The following is an 18863-nucleotide window of genomic DNA, read 5'->3' as shown; positions in this document are numbered from 1 at the left end:
TTGATCCTAAACTATCTCAGATATACACATATCTATATGGTTCTAAAAATGTATATAACAAAGCTAATAAAGTTAAGTTTAAAGTGGACTTATATATTTGATATTGTGCATATGGATTTAAGTAAAAAGGTGCAAGAAAATAAAACCTATTTAGGATCAAAACAATTGCTCACTCTGAGCCTATTAAATGTGTTAACAAACCTATATACTCACTTTGTGCTTAGGAAGTTTTATACATTCAATGGACTAAAATTAGTATGTTTACTTTCATTTTTATTTAAAACTATTTATTCTAAGTAAATAAATAGAATATTAATAAAGTTAAATTATCCAGTATTAAACATTTGCTTTAAGCATTTCAGAGACGATCATTATTTGTATATCAGATAAATATGGCATATAATATAGATGCTATTGATCAAATATCTATAATAATAAAAGAGTAATATGCTAATTAGACCAGACAGCCAAATGACCTTCTGGATGTCCTTCTGGATGACACTGGGGCTGGGAGGGCTGAGGCAAGCCGCTGCAGCTGCAAGGGCTGACGCAAGCCATGGTGGCTGCGAGGGCTGAGTCCCTTGCATGAATTTCATGCATCGGGCCTCTAGTAATAATATATTACTGAGACAGTGTTAAAAGAGATGATATGCAGTATTGATATAATTATCTAGAAATGCCATCTTTTTCTCCGTAGTCAAACATAATTGATTTCTACTCTTAAGTGTGTATAATCATGCCAGTAACCAAGATTATTTTGCTCTTTCTAAATTTCTCCTTTTGTGTACTTTAGCAACATTACAAGATGGGAGAGAAGACACACATGAGGTACTTTGGTTGGATGTCTTTCTGGGCTTTCAAGATGATAAATAATATGGACTCTGGAGCTGAACAAACTGGGGCTTGAATTCAAGTTGCCATCTATTAGCTGTATAATCTTGGGAAAGTTCCTTAACCTCTTTGTATCTAACTTTTCTCATCTATAAATGGGCATAAATAGCAGCTCCATAGGATTGTGGTGTGAATTCATATAAAGCACTTAGCACAGTGCCCAGCATGTAGTAAACATACTCACTATAAGTTAGCTATCATAACTAAAGCATTGAAGGAAGTTATCTATATATATAAAAGGCTAAGCGACCAGCCAACTGGCTGACCGGCAGGTAGGTATGACGTGCACTAACCACGAGGGGGGCAGATGCTCAACGCAGGAGCTGCCAAGCGACACAACTTTCCAGAGTGCCCTCTCGAACTCCAGGACCCCTCAGGGGATGTCGGACTGCTGGTTTGGGCCCGATCCCTGCAGGCCAGGCTGAGGGACCCCACCTGCTAGAGGGACCCCTGCTCACTCTGCAGACACCCTTTGAGCCCTGGCGCCACCCCAGCTGTGGCCAGCCAGGGAGGGACTGCGGGAGGTTGGCTCCAGGGTGTGTCCAGCCCATCTCGCCCAGTCCTGCCCCACCGGCCACCTTCTAATTAATTTCCTTTCAATGTGCATGAATCCATGCACCAGGCCTCTAGTAGATTATAAATCCTAATTTAAGGATCTACGGGATGTGGGGAGAAGTTAGATCTTTCTTACCTAAATTCCTGAATACCAAATAGAAACATAGAAATCCTATCAACTCTTACACTCCCTCTTTGTAGATTTCTGCAGCATTTCTACTTAAATTTAAAAGGTTTGCAGTACTTTACTTATACATTAAGAACTGCCATAATCAGCACATAGCTCCAGAGAGGTTTACTGGTGCTCATCCAGGAGAGGCAGATTGACTTATACTTGAAATCCCACGGCTCTAGTTAAAAACGAAAGGCTCAGTAGTTGAGCATTGACCTATGAACCAGGTGGTCACAGTTTGATTCCTGGTCAGGGCGCATGCATGGGGTTGTAGACTCAGTCCCCAGTAGGGTGTGTGCAGGAGGCAGCCAATCAATGATTCTCATCATTGATGTTTCTCTTTCCCTTCCCTTCCTCTCTGAGATCAATTAAAATAAATAAATAAATAAGTAAGTAAGTAAACAAACAAACAAACAAACAAATTATATATATATATATATATATATATATATATATATATATCTGGTAAGAACACGGGGAAAATTAAATTTATTAATAAAATGGTTTACATAATAAATTACCTTTTGATCTGCTAAGCACATGTCTTCATTAGGTTTCTTTAGTTCCTTTGCAATTTCTAATTCTAATCTTCGTTGCTCTAGTTTACGCTCTTTATTTAATCTTTTCTCATCACGTTTTTCTTGCTTCAACCGTTCTTTTTCCTTAAAAAGAAAATCATGTCCATATATTCTCTTTAATCATTGTATGTGTTTGAAAACCTCTAGTTAAAATTTAAAAAGTGATCAAAGTTATTATTCCCATGAACGGAATCTTCTTAGGAGATTTAGGAATAAATAGACTTGGAAATGCACAGAAATAATTACATTGTTTTTCAGTGTACTCACCCACTGAATTCCAAAATAACCATATGACTGTATAAATATAAAATATAAATACTAGATTCAACCCAGATTACTCCATTATGCAAAATTTATTCAATCTTTTCTTAGGTTATAATATGAGAATAAATTACATATTAATAAACACAGATATATAAAATATACATGGGCAACTAAAAATTTATAGCATAAAGTTAACTAGCATTCACACAAATTTCTGTGTAGCTCCAGGAAGCAAGGAGGATTTACAGCAGGAAAGTGGAAGCAACATGTTTGAATTTGCAAAAGCAGTTTTTTCAAAGTGAACTAGCTAGTTTTAAGATAGCACCTGTGATGAAATAAAATGTTATTTTCCACTATAAACAACACACTGAGAATGCAAAATGGGTTCTGAAGGCAATTCTAAAAACTTTCAAAAAATGTTTTATGTAATGGCAACAACATAGAAATAATCATCCTTTCTCCCTTGTTGCAGGGATGACATTTTATGGGGAAAAGTCAAGAGAGTTAATATAATAATATCTGTGTCATTCCTTTATTGTCACACCTCCAATACTATTCGTATTTAGAGAAGAAGCATCAGGCAATTAACAGAAGAATCATTAGGCAATTCTAACCTACCTCACACATCTGACATATTAATGATGAGCTTACATTCATAAGACTGAAAATGTCTCTTCTTGATTTAAAAATCTTTCCATTTTCTTTATGTTTATCAAAATAAAGTCCAACTCCTTACTTTGAAATTCACTACTCTATTCTTTTCGAAATTATCTTTTATAGTCTGTCAATTTCATGAAACTGTTTGCTATTCCTGATGAACACCTCTTGTTCCCTTGCCTCCTTAAACTGGTGCACTCCAATCAGAAAGGTCATTATTCCCATCTTGCATACATAAACCTTAATTAAACTCTACCACCTCATTCCTATTACCAATTTCTTCTTAATTCTCATAATTCTTCCCTATAATGTTAATGTCTTATTGTTTTTAATATTTAAATATTTTCATTGCTTCCTGTACTATATTAGCATTTTTGTCCATATCTTAAACAACTCCATTTCGACCACTGGAAAGAGCACACTGACTGCTGGGGGAGCCACATTAAGGGGAACTCAGAAAGGAGCAGAGAGAATATTCCAGGCGGAGGGCTGCGAAAACACAGTGTGTTTGAGAATTTGCTCCCAGTTTCAAGACTGCAGCATGGGCTGCAGACTGAACAGTTGCTGAATATTATGATACAGAGCCAGGGCCAGGTAATGAGAGCCTTTTTCTACAATATGCTCAGGTTAAAATGTGCAATTTTATACTGCCTCTAAATTTCTGGGTTACTCATTCGTGCAGACACTTGGGAGGGACAAACATAATGGATATCTTCTATTTTCAGTTATACACAAACTTTGCATCAAAAAATGGAGCTATCTATACATTTAATAATAATATTCAGGCAATATTTAGGAATTAGATATTTATAAATTTGATTCTTGGCTTCATCTACATTACTGTAAATTACTCTTTATTTCAGTTAGTGTAAACTTCATTTCTGACTGTTTTTTTTTATGGTTGCCATGCCCCCCCCCTTTTTTTTTATGCTGTTGAAGTTCTTACTAAGTTCATCTAATCTTCCCCTAAGTTCATTGAGCATCCTTATAACCAGTGTTTTGAACTTTGCATCTAGTAGATTGGGTGTCACCATTTTGTTTAGTTCTTTTTTTCTGTTGTCTTGTTGTGTTCTTTCATTTGGGACATGTTTCTTTGTCTCCTATTCTGGCAGCCTCCCTGTTTCTATGTATTAAGTAGAGCTGCTAAGTTTCCAGGGCTTGGTACAGGGGCCTAATGTAAAAGATGCCTTATAGTGTCCAATGGCTTAGCCTCCCTGTCAGCTGAGCTGGGCATATCAGGTGTGCCCTACCCACCTCTTGACTAGATAAGAGTGAATCAGGTACAATAGTTACAATAAAACTTGGAAAGGGATATGAGAAACCAGGTACAGCCCTCCCTTTCCTAGCTACCTCTGTCCTCAGAAAAAAACACACAAACATGAATAGCATATAGAATATGTACCCTTGAATCTGAAATACTTAGAAGTATAAAAAGAAGTATCAGATAAAGAAAGAAGGAATTAAATGAAAATTAACCTGCCTATATTGAAGCAATACAAGTTCTTCACAGGGCTGCCATACAAGGTATAAGTATTAGAAAAGAAATGTCAGGCAACCATACCAAAATATGAAACATAAAACATAAATATTGCATAAAGAAATAACTTAAAGCAAAATAACCTAAAGAAGCTGGGCCCTGCTTTCATTTTTGCTTTCCTCAGCATTCCTGTGCATTCTCCACAGAATACCCAGAGTCATCATTTCAGAAAGTAAACCAGATTACATTTTAACACTATCCAATGGCTTATTGCAATCATAATAAAGTCCAAAGTCCTCACTCCCACACTATAGTCCCATATGCTCTGATTTCTGTCTACCATGGCAACTTCAACTTATATAATTTATCCCTTATGTACTATATTCCAGTCATTTTTGTCTTTTTATTATTTCTAAACAAATGGTCTTTGTGTTTCTTATTTGTTGTTCATTAACAGATCAAATGTTAACTTGTCAAAGAGGCCTTCCCAGAACAACTAATTTTGCCTTTTTTTATGCCCCACTGGCACTCCATTTTATCATCTCATTTATTTTATACTTGCTATGGTCTTTCTCTACCCACATAGTAAGATCTATGAGGACAGGAATCTTGTCTACCTTTTTTACCTTTATATTGCCAGTGCCTTGCTTGATTAGAGCCAAGTATATAGTGGGTGATAAGAAAAATTTAGTTGAATGAATAACTTAAATTGAAAGTGGCAGCTAAAAGTGCTAAGAAAACAAAGTGAGGATAAACAAAGTCATTAAAGAATGAGTACATCATTATGTTTTCTGTATATAATTCTCTTTTATGAGCAAAAAAGTGAAAGAACTCATAGACACAGAAAACGTGTGGTGATTGCAGGGGGGAGGTTGGTGGGTGGAGGTGGAAGAGGTATAGGGGAGATAATTAAAATAGAGTAGAGTAGAATCGAATCGAATCGAATCGAATCGAATAGGATAGGATAGAATAGAATAGAATAGAGAAGAAAAAAAGAAAATATTTTATTTTACTCTAGGTGTTTTTCTTTAAAGTTTAACTTTCAAGGAACTATAAAAACACACTATAACAACATATCGTAAATAATCTTTTATCAGAATGTTTGAGAAAATACCATAAGTAAAATTTAGTTCTCAAGAACTTGTTATACCTGGTAACTATAAACTTGTGAATAGGATTAGATAATTTTACCAGTTACTTTCTCAATTTAGATTGTTTTCCTCTGTTAAATGGAACTTACAGATCTGTCATCAACTAAGTATTTAAAATAATTTTTAAACTACTGTTGTGTGTTCAGCACTAAATTAGATACTTTGGGAAAAACAAAAGAATATTGATGCTTTTTATCATATCAGGGAGAGAAAACTTTACAGTATAAATATTTAAGCAATAACTAGACATATGTTCTTACTGACAATCCAAACTTTCAACAAATCTTTTACATAAACTTGTATCTAAGTGAATACTAGCAAAACATTCCTATATGTACTTGTCTATTTCCTCATTATTACTTACCATGCACAAGATGTAACTAGTGTAAAGTCTATCATAGGTATATCTTGGTTTCATATTCTGCCTCCTATTATTTCCTAATAGCACTAGCTATTTATTATTCTGTTAGCAACTATTACAATGACAAACTTCACTATAAAGTTAAGGCCATATGATACTTAGGCAGAGCCAACTCAAAATTCTGAATTGGCCAATGGATAAGCCTTGATTCTATACCTTAATACATTTAGACATTTAATTATGAGATTGTAAAGAAAAATAGGACAAAATGCGTAAAGAATTATGAGATTAAAAAATAATCTGCTTTCACCTTGTTAAAGATCTCCTATAACATCTGAGATTGTTCTAAGAAACTTCCCCATATCCATCAAAGATAATATAAACACTGCTTTTATGTTTCTTTGTGTACATTACACTGATCTCTCTTTTTTTTTAGTATTAACTCAATATATTTTTCACTAAAAATAATTCCAAATTTTATTGGTTCTCTAATTTAGAAATCTAACTTCTACAGTTTTCCTTTATATAAATCCACAAGTAATAAGACTATTTAGACATGTAAATTATCTTCACCCTGGCCTGTGTGTCTCCGTAGGTTGGAACATTGTCCCACACACCAAAAAGTTGTGGGTTTAATCCCCGGTGAGAGAGTGTACCAGAAGGCAGCCAACTAACTGATGGATGTTTCTCTCTCACATTGATGTTTCTTTCTCCCTCTGCTACACTCCCCTCCCGTCTCTCTAAAATCAAAAGGCATGTCCTTGGTTGAGGATTAAAATTAAAATCTACAAATTGTAATTTTAAAAATTTTAAAGTATATCTTAAAAAATAATTATCTTGTAACTATTGTATTAATTTTAAATGTCATTAGCATATCATAACAGTTTATAAATATTTCCATAACATGAGAACGAATAATCTTTAGCCTCATAAATAAAACAGGTTTACTTCCAAGTATAATTCAAATTATATAAAATAAACCTGCTTTTATTATTACTAATAACCAGAAACTTAGGTTGGTTTAAACAACATGACAAAGTAGCTCAAAACCTCCTGTTTCCTTTATAAAACTTAAAACTGTACCAGTCACACATTTATAATCACTTTACACATATTAACTGAATAAACAACCATAGTGATTGTATCAGAGTCTTCTGTATGTCTCTCCAAGGATTAATAAACTACAAAAGGTTGTTAAAACATGCATCTATCACAGGATGAGTGTCAGCACTTTAGGAGACAAAACCATAAAACAGAAGAGAGTAGTTGAAGTTTTAGAAGTCATGTAATAAACAATTTGAAAGCAAAAATATGTAACACCTCCCTCCACAATGATTCAATCATGAGAATACTTTATAATCCAATATTTATATTAATCATTACTCAGGGAAAACCAAAATATAAAGTACAATTGCACATGTAGACAGTTTTATTTTAGTAAACACACTTTTCAGTTAAAAACATAGTAAATGTACTTATATGAAATACTTGTATATTGTACTTTTACTTGTATATTTTTTTAAAACAAATGTAAAAATATTTTATATGAAGTATACAATAAAAAGTTAAATGGTATATAAGAAAGTAAGTTTTTGAAAGAACTGTTAACAATTTAAGTATAATTATCTTACTCAAGAATTACAGATAATTTTAATTTTAATTTAGGAGACATCTGTATGACAGTAACTATTCTACCAGTATTTGAAGATGTTTAAACAAAATAAGTACAGACTTTTGTGTAATACTTTGGTGTATATTTTAAAAATGTGATGATAATTGGTAGGTTTTATTATTTTAAAATATTATTATATAACTATAAATTATAATATAAGTAAAATAATTTATAATATAAATAAAACAAAATATATTTATGAATCATGATTCATAACTTTTCATGTTTAAACTTAATTTTCATAATATACTATTTTAGATATAAAAATAGGCTCTTTTTAAAGAAAAACTGCCCTGATCTACTCATACTCAATATGTGACCATAAAAGGATATCATTTTTATTCTTTATATTTGCCTTCTGTAAATGGGTTTTATTAGCAATCTTATTTATACTTTTATTCTTCCAGGACCCTGAGGTAAACCTCTATCTCTTAAATTATATTTATATGTTTGAAATTTTAAGTACAAGTTGCTGTCAAAAGAAATGTATTCTCCTTATTATGCCCAGAATAAACACCTAAGAAACCCAGGAGAATCGTAAAATGCAAAAGACATAGGCATCTTTGCAACATGGTCTCTTAGAAATGGCCTGTTTTGCAATCTGATGAGTTGTAAAATAACAGGTCATTCTACCACATTCATTGTTCGGGTTTTAAACTTCTATAATTCTAACACAGAGTAAATGTTATTATGCTATAGCCTTCTAGAAATACTTTCATTTATGCTTTCAGAGTCCCAAATAATATTTTTATGTGAGTAAAAAACTGATTCCAAAATGTTTACCCTATATATTTAGGGCTGTTTAGGATATTTTAAACTTAATACATTTGCTACCAGTGTTTCAACACTGAAATGAAATTTAAATGACTTCCTAACTAAGACATTAGTAATGTTTTGGTACAGAGAATTACGTTATTATGATTAAGATGATAAAAAGATGTTTATTATAAATGACTTATATTCCAAGAATCCATATTTACTTCAAGAATTTCTACATCTAGAAAACTGGGCATGGGGGTGTAGAGGAATGAAAGCCAAAATAAAATTGGTAGGAGGCATACTGGGAGGAACTGAATTGTCTGGCAAGACAAGAGAACTGAGACAACTGAATTGAGGCAAGAGCTGAGGGGGCAGTTTTCTTCCAGACGAAGTGCTGACAGAGAACATTGATGAGCCCTTACCTCACAGAGCTGGCTGGCAGGCGGGCACGATTTCTGAGACTCCATCAACCTGGCCCACACTGTTTTCCCTATCCTGGTGATTCCCTGAGACCCCACCCGACCCCACCCAAATTTCAGAGCCACCCGAGTTATTTCCAGTGGCTTTTCCATACCAATGGCACGCTACATCTCCCAGGCTTGGTAGAGTAGACTAATGTAGTAGGCGTTCTGAAGGGGCCAGTGGCATAGCCTCCCCAATCACCCGAGCTGGGCATTCCAGGTGTTTCCCGCTTGTGGGCTGTGTACACCCTCCTATTGTAGTTGAGCCTTGATTGTTGTTGGCAAGTCAATGGGAGGGATTTACTCCTAGGCCTATAGGCTGCAGGGATTAGCTATGACCACAATGGAGGATCAGCTGTGCAGGGCCCCATGCCATGAAGCAAGACTTGCTTCAGTGGGGCTCTGGTGACCACTGAGCCATCTTTTGAGTGGGTCCACTGTGGAGGAGGTTGAAGCTATCCACCAGTTGTACTGGCTCTAAGGGCTCCCAGGAAGTGCAGGCCAAAGTCAGTTGCTCATGTTCTGCCATGGGCCACTGACATGAGCTACAGAGAGATCTGTAGATGGCTGCTACTCATGTTGGGCTTGGAGGTGCCCAACTGTAAACCAAGGCCGGCTGCCACTAGTGCCTGGTCTGGGGCTACTAAGCAACAGGTATGGAGCAAGGGCATGCCAAGGCCAGATGCTACTTGTTTAACAGACTTCAGGAAAATCTGAAGATTGAGCTAAGACAGGCCATTCATATGGAAATGCCACTAGAAACAGCTTGGATGGGCCTGCAAGTTGGTGGGGTGGGGTCTCAAGGAATTACCAGGGCAGCCCCAGATTTATGGAGACTCAGCTATGGCTCCTGCCTATTGGCTCTGTAGGGGAAGAGCTCAGAAAAGGACAATGGGCTTTTCCAGCACTTCTGTCTGAGAGAAGCTGCCCCTCCAGCTCTTGCCCTGATGCCAGAAAGTTCAGTTCCTCCCATAAGTCCCTGAAGCCTGCCGAGCTCTGCCCTAGTGCTGAAACTCAGAATAAGTGTCTGTAGGCCCTTTAAGAGGAATACCTAGGACTCCAGAAGCCCTCTGTCTCATTGAGCCACTATCCCTGCTTTTTACAGCCAGAAGTTATAGGGACTTCTCTTCCCTGCACTAGAACCCTGGGCTGGGGCTGGGTGTGGTGCTGGGATCTCTTGCTTCTCAGTGGTGACCTCTGCAGCTGAGGTATGCCTCCTGATTTTTATCTGCCACATGAGGTAGGACCAGCCCATTTAGCGTCTCTGCCCCTCTAAGCAGTATCAATGTGGCTTCCTTATATTTTTAGTTGTAGGAATTCCACTTGGCCAGATTTCACACAGTTCTGAATGATGGTCACTCTGCAGTTCAGTTATAATTTTGATGTGGTTGTGGGAAGATGGGAGTATTGCGTTTAACTATGCCACCATCTTGAAAGGAAGACCCCATTAATTCTAACGTGCTAATGCTTATAGCACTTGATAATCTTACAATCCTAGGAAGCAGCTATCATCATCTCAATTTTAAAAAAGAAATAGCCTGGCCTGAATGATTTGGCTCAGTGGCGGAGTGTCCATCCATGAACCAGGAGGTCATGGTTTGATTCTCGATCAGGGCACATACCCAGGTTGAGGGTTTGATACCCAGTATGGGCTGTGTATGAGGCAGCCGATCAATGATTCTCTCTCATCACTGATGTTTCTCTCTCTCTCTCTCTCTCTCTCTCTCTCTCTCTCTCTCTCTCTCTCTCTCCCCCCCCCCACTTCAAACCTTTCTGAAATCAATAAAAACATATTTAAAAAGAAAAAAAGAAGGAAAGAGAGAGAGGAAGAAAGGAAGGGAAAAAGGGAGAAAGAAAGAAAAGCCTGAAAAGGTAAAGCAAGTTATTTCAGAACCAGGATGGGAATCTGGGTCCCTCACACTCCAAAGCTCTAGTTATAATGTCCAACTGTTTAAATGCAGAATGTATTCCTTTGTAATATATATTATAACCTTTCACTGATTTCTATTAAATTCAAAATAAGTTCATTTTGACTTATTTTAATAGTTTTCTTATTCTGAAGTATCTGTTAAAAAAAAAAGTCTATTTTAATTTTACCCGTAGGATGTTAACAATAATTTGGAGAGCAGAAGTCCATAGTTGGAATGACTAGTGTTTGAATTAGGACACACAGAACTTGTCTAGGCATGCCGTAATATTAATTTTGTGAAACTCTGATTACAGTAAAAAATAGCTACTTTTATCTGAAGGAATGCCATTCTCTACATTAAAAAAAGATACTTAAAATCTCAGTACAAAACTCAGTATTAACACATACATTGGAATCTTCTTTTCACTCTTTTAATGTTCTAACACTTAGTTACTATCCCTAATCTTTGGTTTGCTTATCAAAACCAGTTAATCATGGCAAACCCATACTCTGAAAAATTTATATTTAAAAGAGCCAATGCTTTTGGAAAAAAAACACTAATTTATAACAAGGTACTATTTTTCTAGAAACATATACTTACTTCTGCTTTCTTACGAGCTTCCATAGCTTTCATAAGCATCATATGTTGTCGCCTTCTCTCTCGTTCCTATTAGGCCAGATAAAATTAGGAAAATAACTCAATGATTGCTAATTTTCACAGGTGGATTTTCAAATGGAAAACAAAACAGAAGAACAACAACAAAAAAAACTCAGTATAGCATGTTTAGCATTTATAGACAAGTCACAGTAAATACTAAATATAAGACAAGAATGGCCAGTCTGTGCATGTTTTAGTTCAGGTTTAGAAAGCAAATACAAGAACAATCAAAAGCAAAAAGGTAAAGCAATGAACATGGAGACAGTGTAAACAGAAGCATACAAGATTTACTTATGGTCAGTTGTGATGCTCCTTCAAAAGCTGGCAGAACAAAAAGCATAATGGTTGGCTGGAACAGGTCAGTTACCTTACATCTGCTATTAGAAAAACCACAAATATGTACTATAGCCAATTAAACTAGAGCTTGTGTTGTTCTTAAATTTTTAGATCAGGCAGAAAGTGATTTGTAATCACTTTAACGTCATGATTTCAGAATTATTTTTATTTCAAGTATACTATCATTTTGTACGTCCAATAAGCCACCAACAAATTAAAGGTTTTTTTAAAAGCCTTTATACCAATTTAAACTAGTCGTGGTTCATACACTGACACCAATGAAATGGGATAATCCTATTTACTGATGTCTGCCACTTGATGCGCTATTTAAAGCCACAAAAGCTGCACCAGGGGCTAGTAAGTGGAATCTAAAATGCACAATAGAAAAATAAGGTAAGCACTGGCTTACTTTGACAATCTCATTTTCTTTAGAATAAAAAAAAAATCAGAGTTATAATATTTAATCTTTTTTTTTTGTTCAAATCTATCTGGTCCCATTAAAGGGATATTTCTAAAATTAATTCTAAAATTTGTCTATAAAACCAGATTATATTTCATATTCTCTCATCAACCTAACTCAAAATTCCCATTGTATTCAATGGCAGTTTTGTGTCTAGAATGATGGGAGAATATGGGTCATAATTGTCTCAAATTGTATAGTGACCTTTCACCGTGACATCAGTAAGTAAATTTATAGACAGCAACCTTATAAAAGGCTTGCACAATTCAATTAAAAATCTTGGAGATGGATCACACTTCTTGATAGACAGACAAGCAGATGTATGCAATGCACTGTGCTGTAAAGCCATGCAGCAGTATGTAATATGACAGCAGCCAGTGCTACACTTTATGCATTGCTATGACAACCATATATCACAACCAAATCACAATGCGGTGTTAGATGTACAAAAATAAACATACCCATACCATATCTAGTCTATGCCTCTCCAACTCCTGGTAGAAAGAGTTGGCACAACATTATGAAACAGAAATCACAGAGTCACGAAACCAATTTTTTAACCCCCCAAAAGACACCAATACCAAAGCAAGGCAATAAACTGTAAGATGAAGGAAAAACTTAAGCAGAAATTATATTGGAAATATTTAAGAAAATATTTTGAAGATTTTTTTTCAAAATAGATTTAAGAAAAATGATAAAATGTTCATTTCAACAAGTATATAAAAATATGTATACAGACCTGATGCTTCAGAAGAACAGCTTGTTGTCTTCTCATTTCTTTTTCCTTAAAGATAAGAAACTTTTAATATATAATTTTGAGGGAAGATTTAGAACATGCTACAAGTATTAAAAATTCCTTTTATGGGATTCTAGTCTTCCATTAGATTAAAACATAAAATTGCAAATATTCTATCATTTTAAAATTATAAAAAAGCAATTTTATGTAGTTCTACCTAATACATAAAAGCTATTTATGACAGTAGCAAGGATCTTTATTCAGTATCCAAATAAACTTAAAATGCAGTGACCTAACAGCACACTTCAGTCGCAAGTTCATTGGTGTGACTAGATGGTCAGCGCATGTCAGATACAAATGGCACATGTATTTTTTTATGATTTTAATACATTATGTCACAATCTTCAAATCTAGCTGATAACATCTCTCTACACTCTGATTATAGATTCCCAAATATACTCTATAATTAACAGCAACAATAACATTTCTATATGCTGTATGTAAATGAGAGTGAGAAGAGACAATGCGATCAGTTTGAGATTTTCATGCACCATCCCTAAGGGATGTTGCTTAAAATAAACAATTCTATGAATGTCACCAATTTAAATATTTTATGTAAGTTAAGATATGGATAAAATTAATATTAAAGACAGCCATGAAAGGGGATAAAGTCTAAAGAACAAAGTAGGAGAGTAGAGTCTATGTGGGAAAGGTAGCAAATAGTTCCCTGGCTTGATAAGATACATTGTGGTGGCTGTTACCAGGGCCATAGGATCACTCAGCCGTCCTGTATTTCAGTAATCAATTATCAGAACATTGGAAGGTAAGGAGTGGAATGTGTAATGTACAGGTGTCCAAGTCTCTTACACGTCATGCCAGAAAAATCAAAACCAAAACACCCCCAAACAACACTTGAAATTACAATAATTAACAATGGCTAATTTTATGATGGTAAATACCAGTTGATAAAGGTTTGGTTTTTGTTTCCTTAGCCTTTTCACTTTTTAACAGTTAAAACAGGACATTAATAAAGAGAAAGTTATAATTTAAGGAGAGAATAAGATTTGGGACACAATTTGAAACATAAATGACACATAATGCCTTGGGGAGATCATTCTTATCCAGCAAAACCATACACAGGTATTACACAATAGTTTGCATTTCTGATTTGATGTCTGCTATTTAAAGAACTCAAAGTGTCACATAAAACCTGTATAATAAAATAAAAATATATAAACATACACTACACATACAATAAAAGCACACATTATACACAGGTATCTCTGCTAAACATTGTCTTGGTCATTTTGAGGACAGCTACTTTTTTCATATAACTGATACTGGAATAACATCATATAGTTTTTATTTTTGAAAAACAAAAACTCTGATTCTCATCTAAACTAACCTTTATTCGTTTCTCGGCCTCCAATAATTTGGCATTTGCCGCTTCTTCCTTCTTTTTCTTTTTCGCCTGTGCATGCAAAACAGGTCTCAAAGTCATGCAACAGCACCACAACTTCAAAATAATCTCAGACTTGAAAACAGAACTACATGCCTCACAAGGTACAAAACAATATGGAACATACAGACAGTAACAGATTTCACACAGTAAACAACATTATATTTAACATACTAATTTTTATTTCTAATAAATAAACATTACGATGTATAGAAAATTCTTAAATTTGTAAGAGTATGTCAGCTTTTCTTATCTCCCTACTCTATTAAAAGTCTGAAACAATTGAGTGTTTGTTACTTTAAAATTTAATTTCTGGTGTTTAAAAGTAAAACATGATCACAATACAAATTAAGGAAATAAAATAAATTTTAACGGATAAATACAAGTTATTTAAAGAATAAATCAGTAACATTTAAAAAGCTGCACATATCCACTTTATTTGAAATAAAAAAAAAATACTTGAAATCTGAGATAAAGAAAGCCATTACTCAGTAACATTTAAATGAAAGATGGTAAATTTGATTTTCCCTACCTGTATATTGTGGTTAAATTCAAGGTGGTTTTTTTTTTTTAATAGAATGGAAACATAATTTTTCATGAAGCACATTTTGAATATCAAGATCATGCTATCAAATCTGAGCTTCATAATCTTAAGTCGTTACCTATCTAATAGCTTCATAACTACCTCGTAGTTATTCTCAATTTAGTTTAAGATAGGAATATTTTCTATTGGAGGGTTTTAAGTTAACTTATAATGAGAAAAGAAATATGTATATATTTTTAGAAGAAAAAAAGCCTGTAACATAGAAAACTTCAGCTACCTGGAGTCCTCAGGGAATAAATTATTCTATATAGCAAGAGTTTCCTGAATAGGTGAGAGATTATAATGAATAACTTTAACATTACAAGTTTATTTTCACTATTTTGGATGGAAGTAATTTTGAGATATATGCCTGCTTAGACATAGTACACTAAAAATTTGTTTTTTTCTTGATTACTTGGAAAAACTATTCTAAACATCAGTTATTATATGTACAATTTGATAGAGTAATGTCTTTCAACTATTAAACTGTTGAAAATTGCTTGCTATTCAACTAAAAGATTAGACTGTTACTAGGCCTTTAGATATGCTGTGTGGAGTTTTTCTTGGTTTTCCCTTGCTATCTTTTGGCTATTGCTCTTGCTGATGCCAAACAGGTCCTCTATTCCTATCAGCTTGTGGGAAAGAGGGATATATTAGAAACCAGAAAACTAAGCTGGTTAAACATTTGAAATTTATTTTTACTTTTCTAATGTTTTATTTCTAAATTAAAAGAAAACATCTGACTATAAGTCTTGATGATTTTTTTCAAAAGTAAACAACATGAGTTTTCACCCATGATCTTCATTCATGACTATGACATTAGCTGTCCAGAGGTTTTCTCTTTTTATGTTTTCTCAGTTTTCATTGCTAGGATAAAATGAGCTTGCTGAGTAAGGCTCAGATAAAGTTTTACTATTACATTACGTTTAAAGAGAATTTCTGATGAATATATTAATATGAGTAAGAGAACTTATATGTAAAATTTTTGTTTTTGCAGACTTTAAACTATATGACTATATTACTTTAATTATATCAAATTTAAGAATACTACCTCTAAAATTTGCTGGGCTCGGAGTTCTTTTTCCATTCTGATTTGTTGTATTCTCTTAATTTTTTCCTGTAGGAAAAAATATGATAATTAAAGATAATAAAGTGAACTAAATATCTAGTTGAAATACTTTAAAGTGGAATGAAATAATTTAAGATATAAGTACAGAATTACCAAAGGTTACCATGGTAGCTATAACATTTAATTATTTAGTTTAACATTATATATATTATGTTCATGAAAAATTAATGTGATGCTATAAAATTTCTCAAAACAATTTATAAAATACAAGTGCTAAGTAAGTATATAGAAACAAGGTAAAGCAAGCTAATTAGACTCATTTAACCTGTGGATCTCCTTAATAAATATTTTCAATTACAAATAATACTTACTTTGAAATGAATACAGGAGAGAATGGTAGAAAAAAAAAGTGTATCAGGAATCAGAAAACCTAGGCTAGTTCTGCTACTGTCATTCATTGCATGATCTTGAGCAAATAACTACTCTCATCTACAACAAGGAGAGTCGCTTGCACCTTCTCTGTGTGTCATCATTAAAATGCTTTTAAAAAAAGAGACAGTGCCACACAATTGCAATAGATTATTATTAACAACAATTTTCACAGTATAATTTCTTATTTCACATGGTAAATACCACGATGACATTGTTTTTAACTATCACAATAAGCCAAATTCAGAAATAATCTGTAACATTACTTAAAAATGGATTAATTACAATTTTATATTCTAAGGAAAGATTCATATGAATAATTGGTAGTCACAGTTTCTAAATTTACGGTTTAGAATTTAGTGTTCACTGAAATTCTCAGAAGAACTTTACAGTTTGAATTGAAAAAAATATCTCATACTCTTAAAGCACATCATTAACAATTTCATGTTCACAAACTCCTTTAAACTCAAATTGACAATGATGAGAATACATAGTTTTTTCTTTAAAAAAAAAATCCACATTTTCCTACTTGCCAATTGCATCTGTCCTAGGATTTCCAGAATCAATACATTTTATACTGCTGTATATTACAGTACCTATTCCAATATTCAGATGCTAATTTACCTACTGAAGCTGTACTTCAATATGTTTTTAAACCTTTCCTTTTTGCAAACTGATGCTATTGATTCCCTATAGGAGTCTACCACAGGATAATGAGACTTCTGAAATTACTATTCTGATATAAGAAGACTTAATCACATTCTATGATTTTGCTGTTGGAGGTCCTATCATAGTTTTGAATATTAATTATAGCTTGCCAAAAATAAAAACTCAAGTGTATATTTTGTTTCATTTCCAAGTTGTAGATAAGGTTGGACTTAATCCATATTTGAAGTATTTATTTAAATTAGAACTTGAGACCTAAGTAAAGCATATGCTTGATTTAATTTTTCTGCTTTTGTCAATCATTAGGTTATAAAGGTGGTATCTTCTCATGACAGCAAAAGTCATTAATTGTTCTCTTATGAACAGAGATAGGTATGGCATCTTGGGGTGAGTTCATTTAGTCTAGAGCTTTATCTTAACTATCCTAGTGATTTATTTACAGGTACATATATTTGGCATTGCTGTTATTAGCATTAGAAGAGAGAAACATTATTTTCATTATTATAACTAGTAGCCCTGCGCATGAATCCGTGCACCAGTAGCTCGCTGCCACCCTCCAGTAGCTCCCCTTGCCCCTTCCCCTTGCCCACCCTCATGGCTTGCTGCCCCGTCCTCCTGTAGCTCCCCCGAACCCCTCATAGCTTGCTGCCCTGCCCCCTCCTGTAGCTCTCTGCCACCCGCTTGTAGCTCACTGCCCCACCCTCCTGCTGATCCGTGATCTGGTCATTATGCGGTCAGTCATTACACTTCACTGCATAACGGCCATTTGCATATTACATCTTTATTATATAGGATAATTGAGTACCCAATTAGTAAGCTGGGCACTTTACATAAAATATCATACTGATCATAAAAAAACAACATAGAAGTTAAAATTATCTTCTTTTTACCTAAGGAAAAAATAGAAGTTCTTAGAGAGTAAATATTTTGCCCTCACCCAAATAATAGATACAGAGCCCTGGTCAGATTCCAGTGACTTTGGCCCTCTGCTTCATAATACTGCTTCGGACTTGAAGACTGTCTGGTGATACCTCTGGCCTACTAGATCAGTGGTTCTCAACCTTCCTAATGCCATGACCCTTTAATACAGTTCCTCATGTTGTGGTGACCCCCAACCATAAAATTATTTTCGTTGCTACTTCATATCTGTAATTTTGCTACTGTTATGAATCATAATGTAAATATCTGATATGCAGGGTGTATTTTCATTGTTACAAATTGAACATAATTAAAGCATAGTGATTATCTCAAAAACAATTTGTAATTATATATGTGTTTTCCAATGGTCTTAGGCGACCCCTGGAAAGCGTCGTTCGACCCCAAAGGGGTCGCGACCCACAGGTTGAGAACCGCTGTACTAGATAGAAAAATAATCCAGAGGATAAGAAACACATGGCACTATTTATTCTAGATCAAATGCTGACTTTAAAATAAGCAATATGGCCCTGCTGGTGTGGCTCTGGGGTTGAGTGTCGACCTATGAACCAGGAGGTCATTGTTTGATTCCTGGACAGGTACATGCTCGGGTTACAGGCTCAATTCCAAGTAGGGGGAGATGCA

At 34.3% G+C, this 18863-nt stretch overlaps 1 protein-coding gene across 1 annotated transcript in view; it reads right to left on the bottom strand.

The window, feature by feature from the left end:
• The window catches only part of BAZ2B (bromodomain adjacent to zinc finger domain 2B), a 330950-nt gene that overhangs the window by 41678 nt on the left and 270409 nt on the right, over nucleotides 1-18863 (bottom strand). Inside the window, exons 22-27 of the mRNA XM_081095898.1 lie at nucleotides 16191-16256; nucleotides 14503-14568; nucleotides 13101-13145; nucleotides 12823-12855; nucleotides 11509-11574; nucleotides 2140-2280 (exon numbers count right to left, since the gene is read on the bottom strand). Of these exons, the coding sequence (XP_080952024.1) occupies nucleotides 2140-2280; nucleotides 11509-11574; nucleotides 12823-12855; nucleotides 13101-13145; nucleotides 14503-14568; nucleotides 16191-16256 (417 nt within the window). The remainder of the gene's footprint in view (nucleotides 1-2139; nucleotides 2281-11508; nucleotides 11575-12822; nucleotides 12856-13100; nucleotides 13146-14502; nucleotides 14569-16190; nucleotides 16257-18863) is intronic.

The sequence above is a fragment of the Myotis nattereri genome, assembly GCF_964212035.1.
Source record: "Myotis nattereri genome assembly, chromosome: 7".
In the NCBI taxonomy this organism is placed as follows: domain Eukaryota; kingdom Metazoa; phylum Chordata; class Mammalia; order Chiroptera; family Vespertilionidae; genus Myotis; species Myotis nattereri.
The sequence above is the reverse complement of the archived record's forward strand: the minus strand, read 5'-3'. Positions and strand labels throughout refer to the sequence as shown.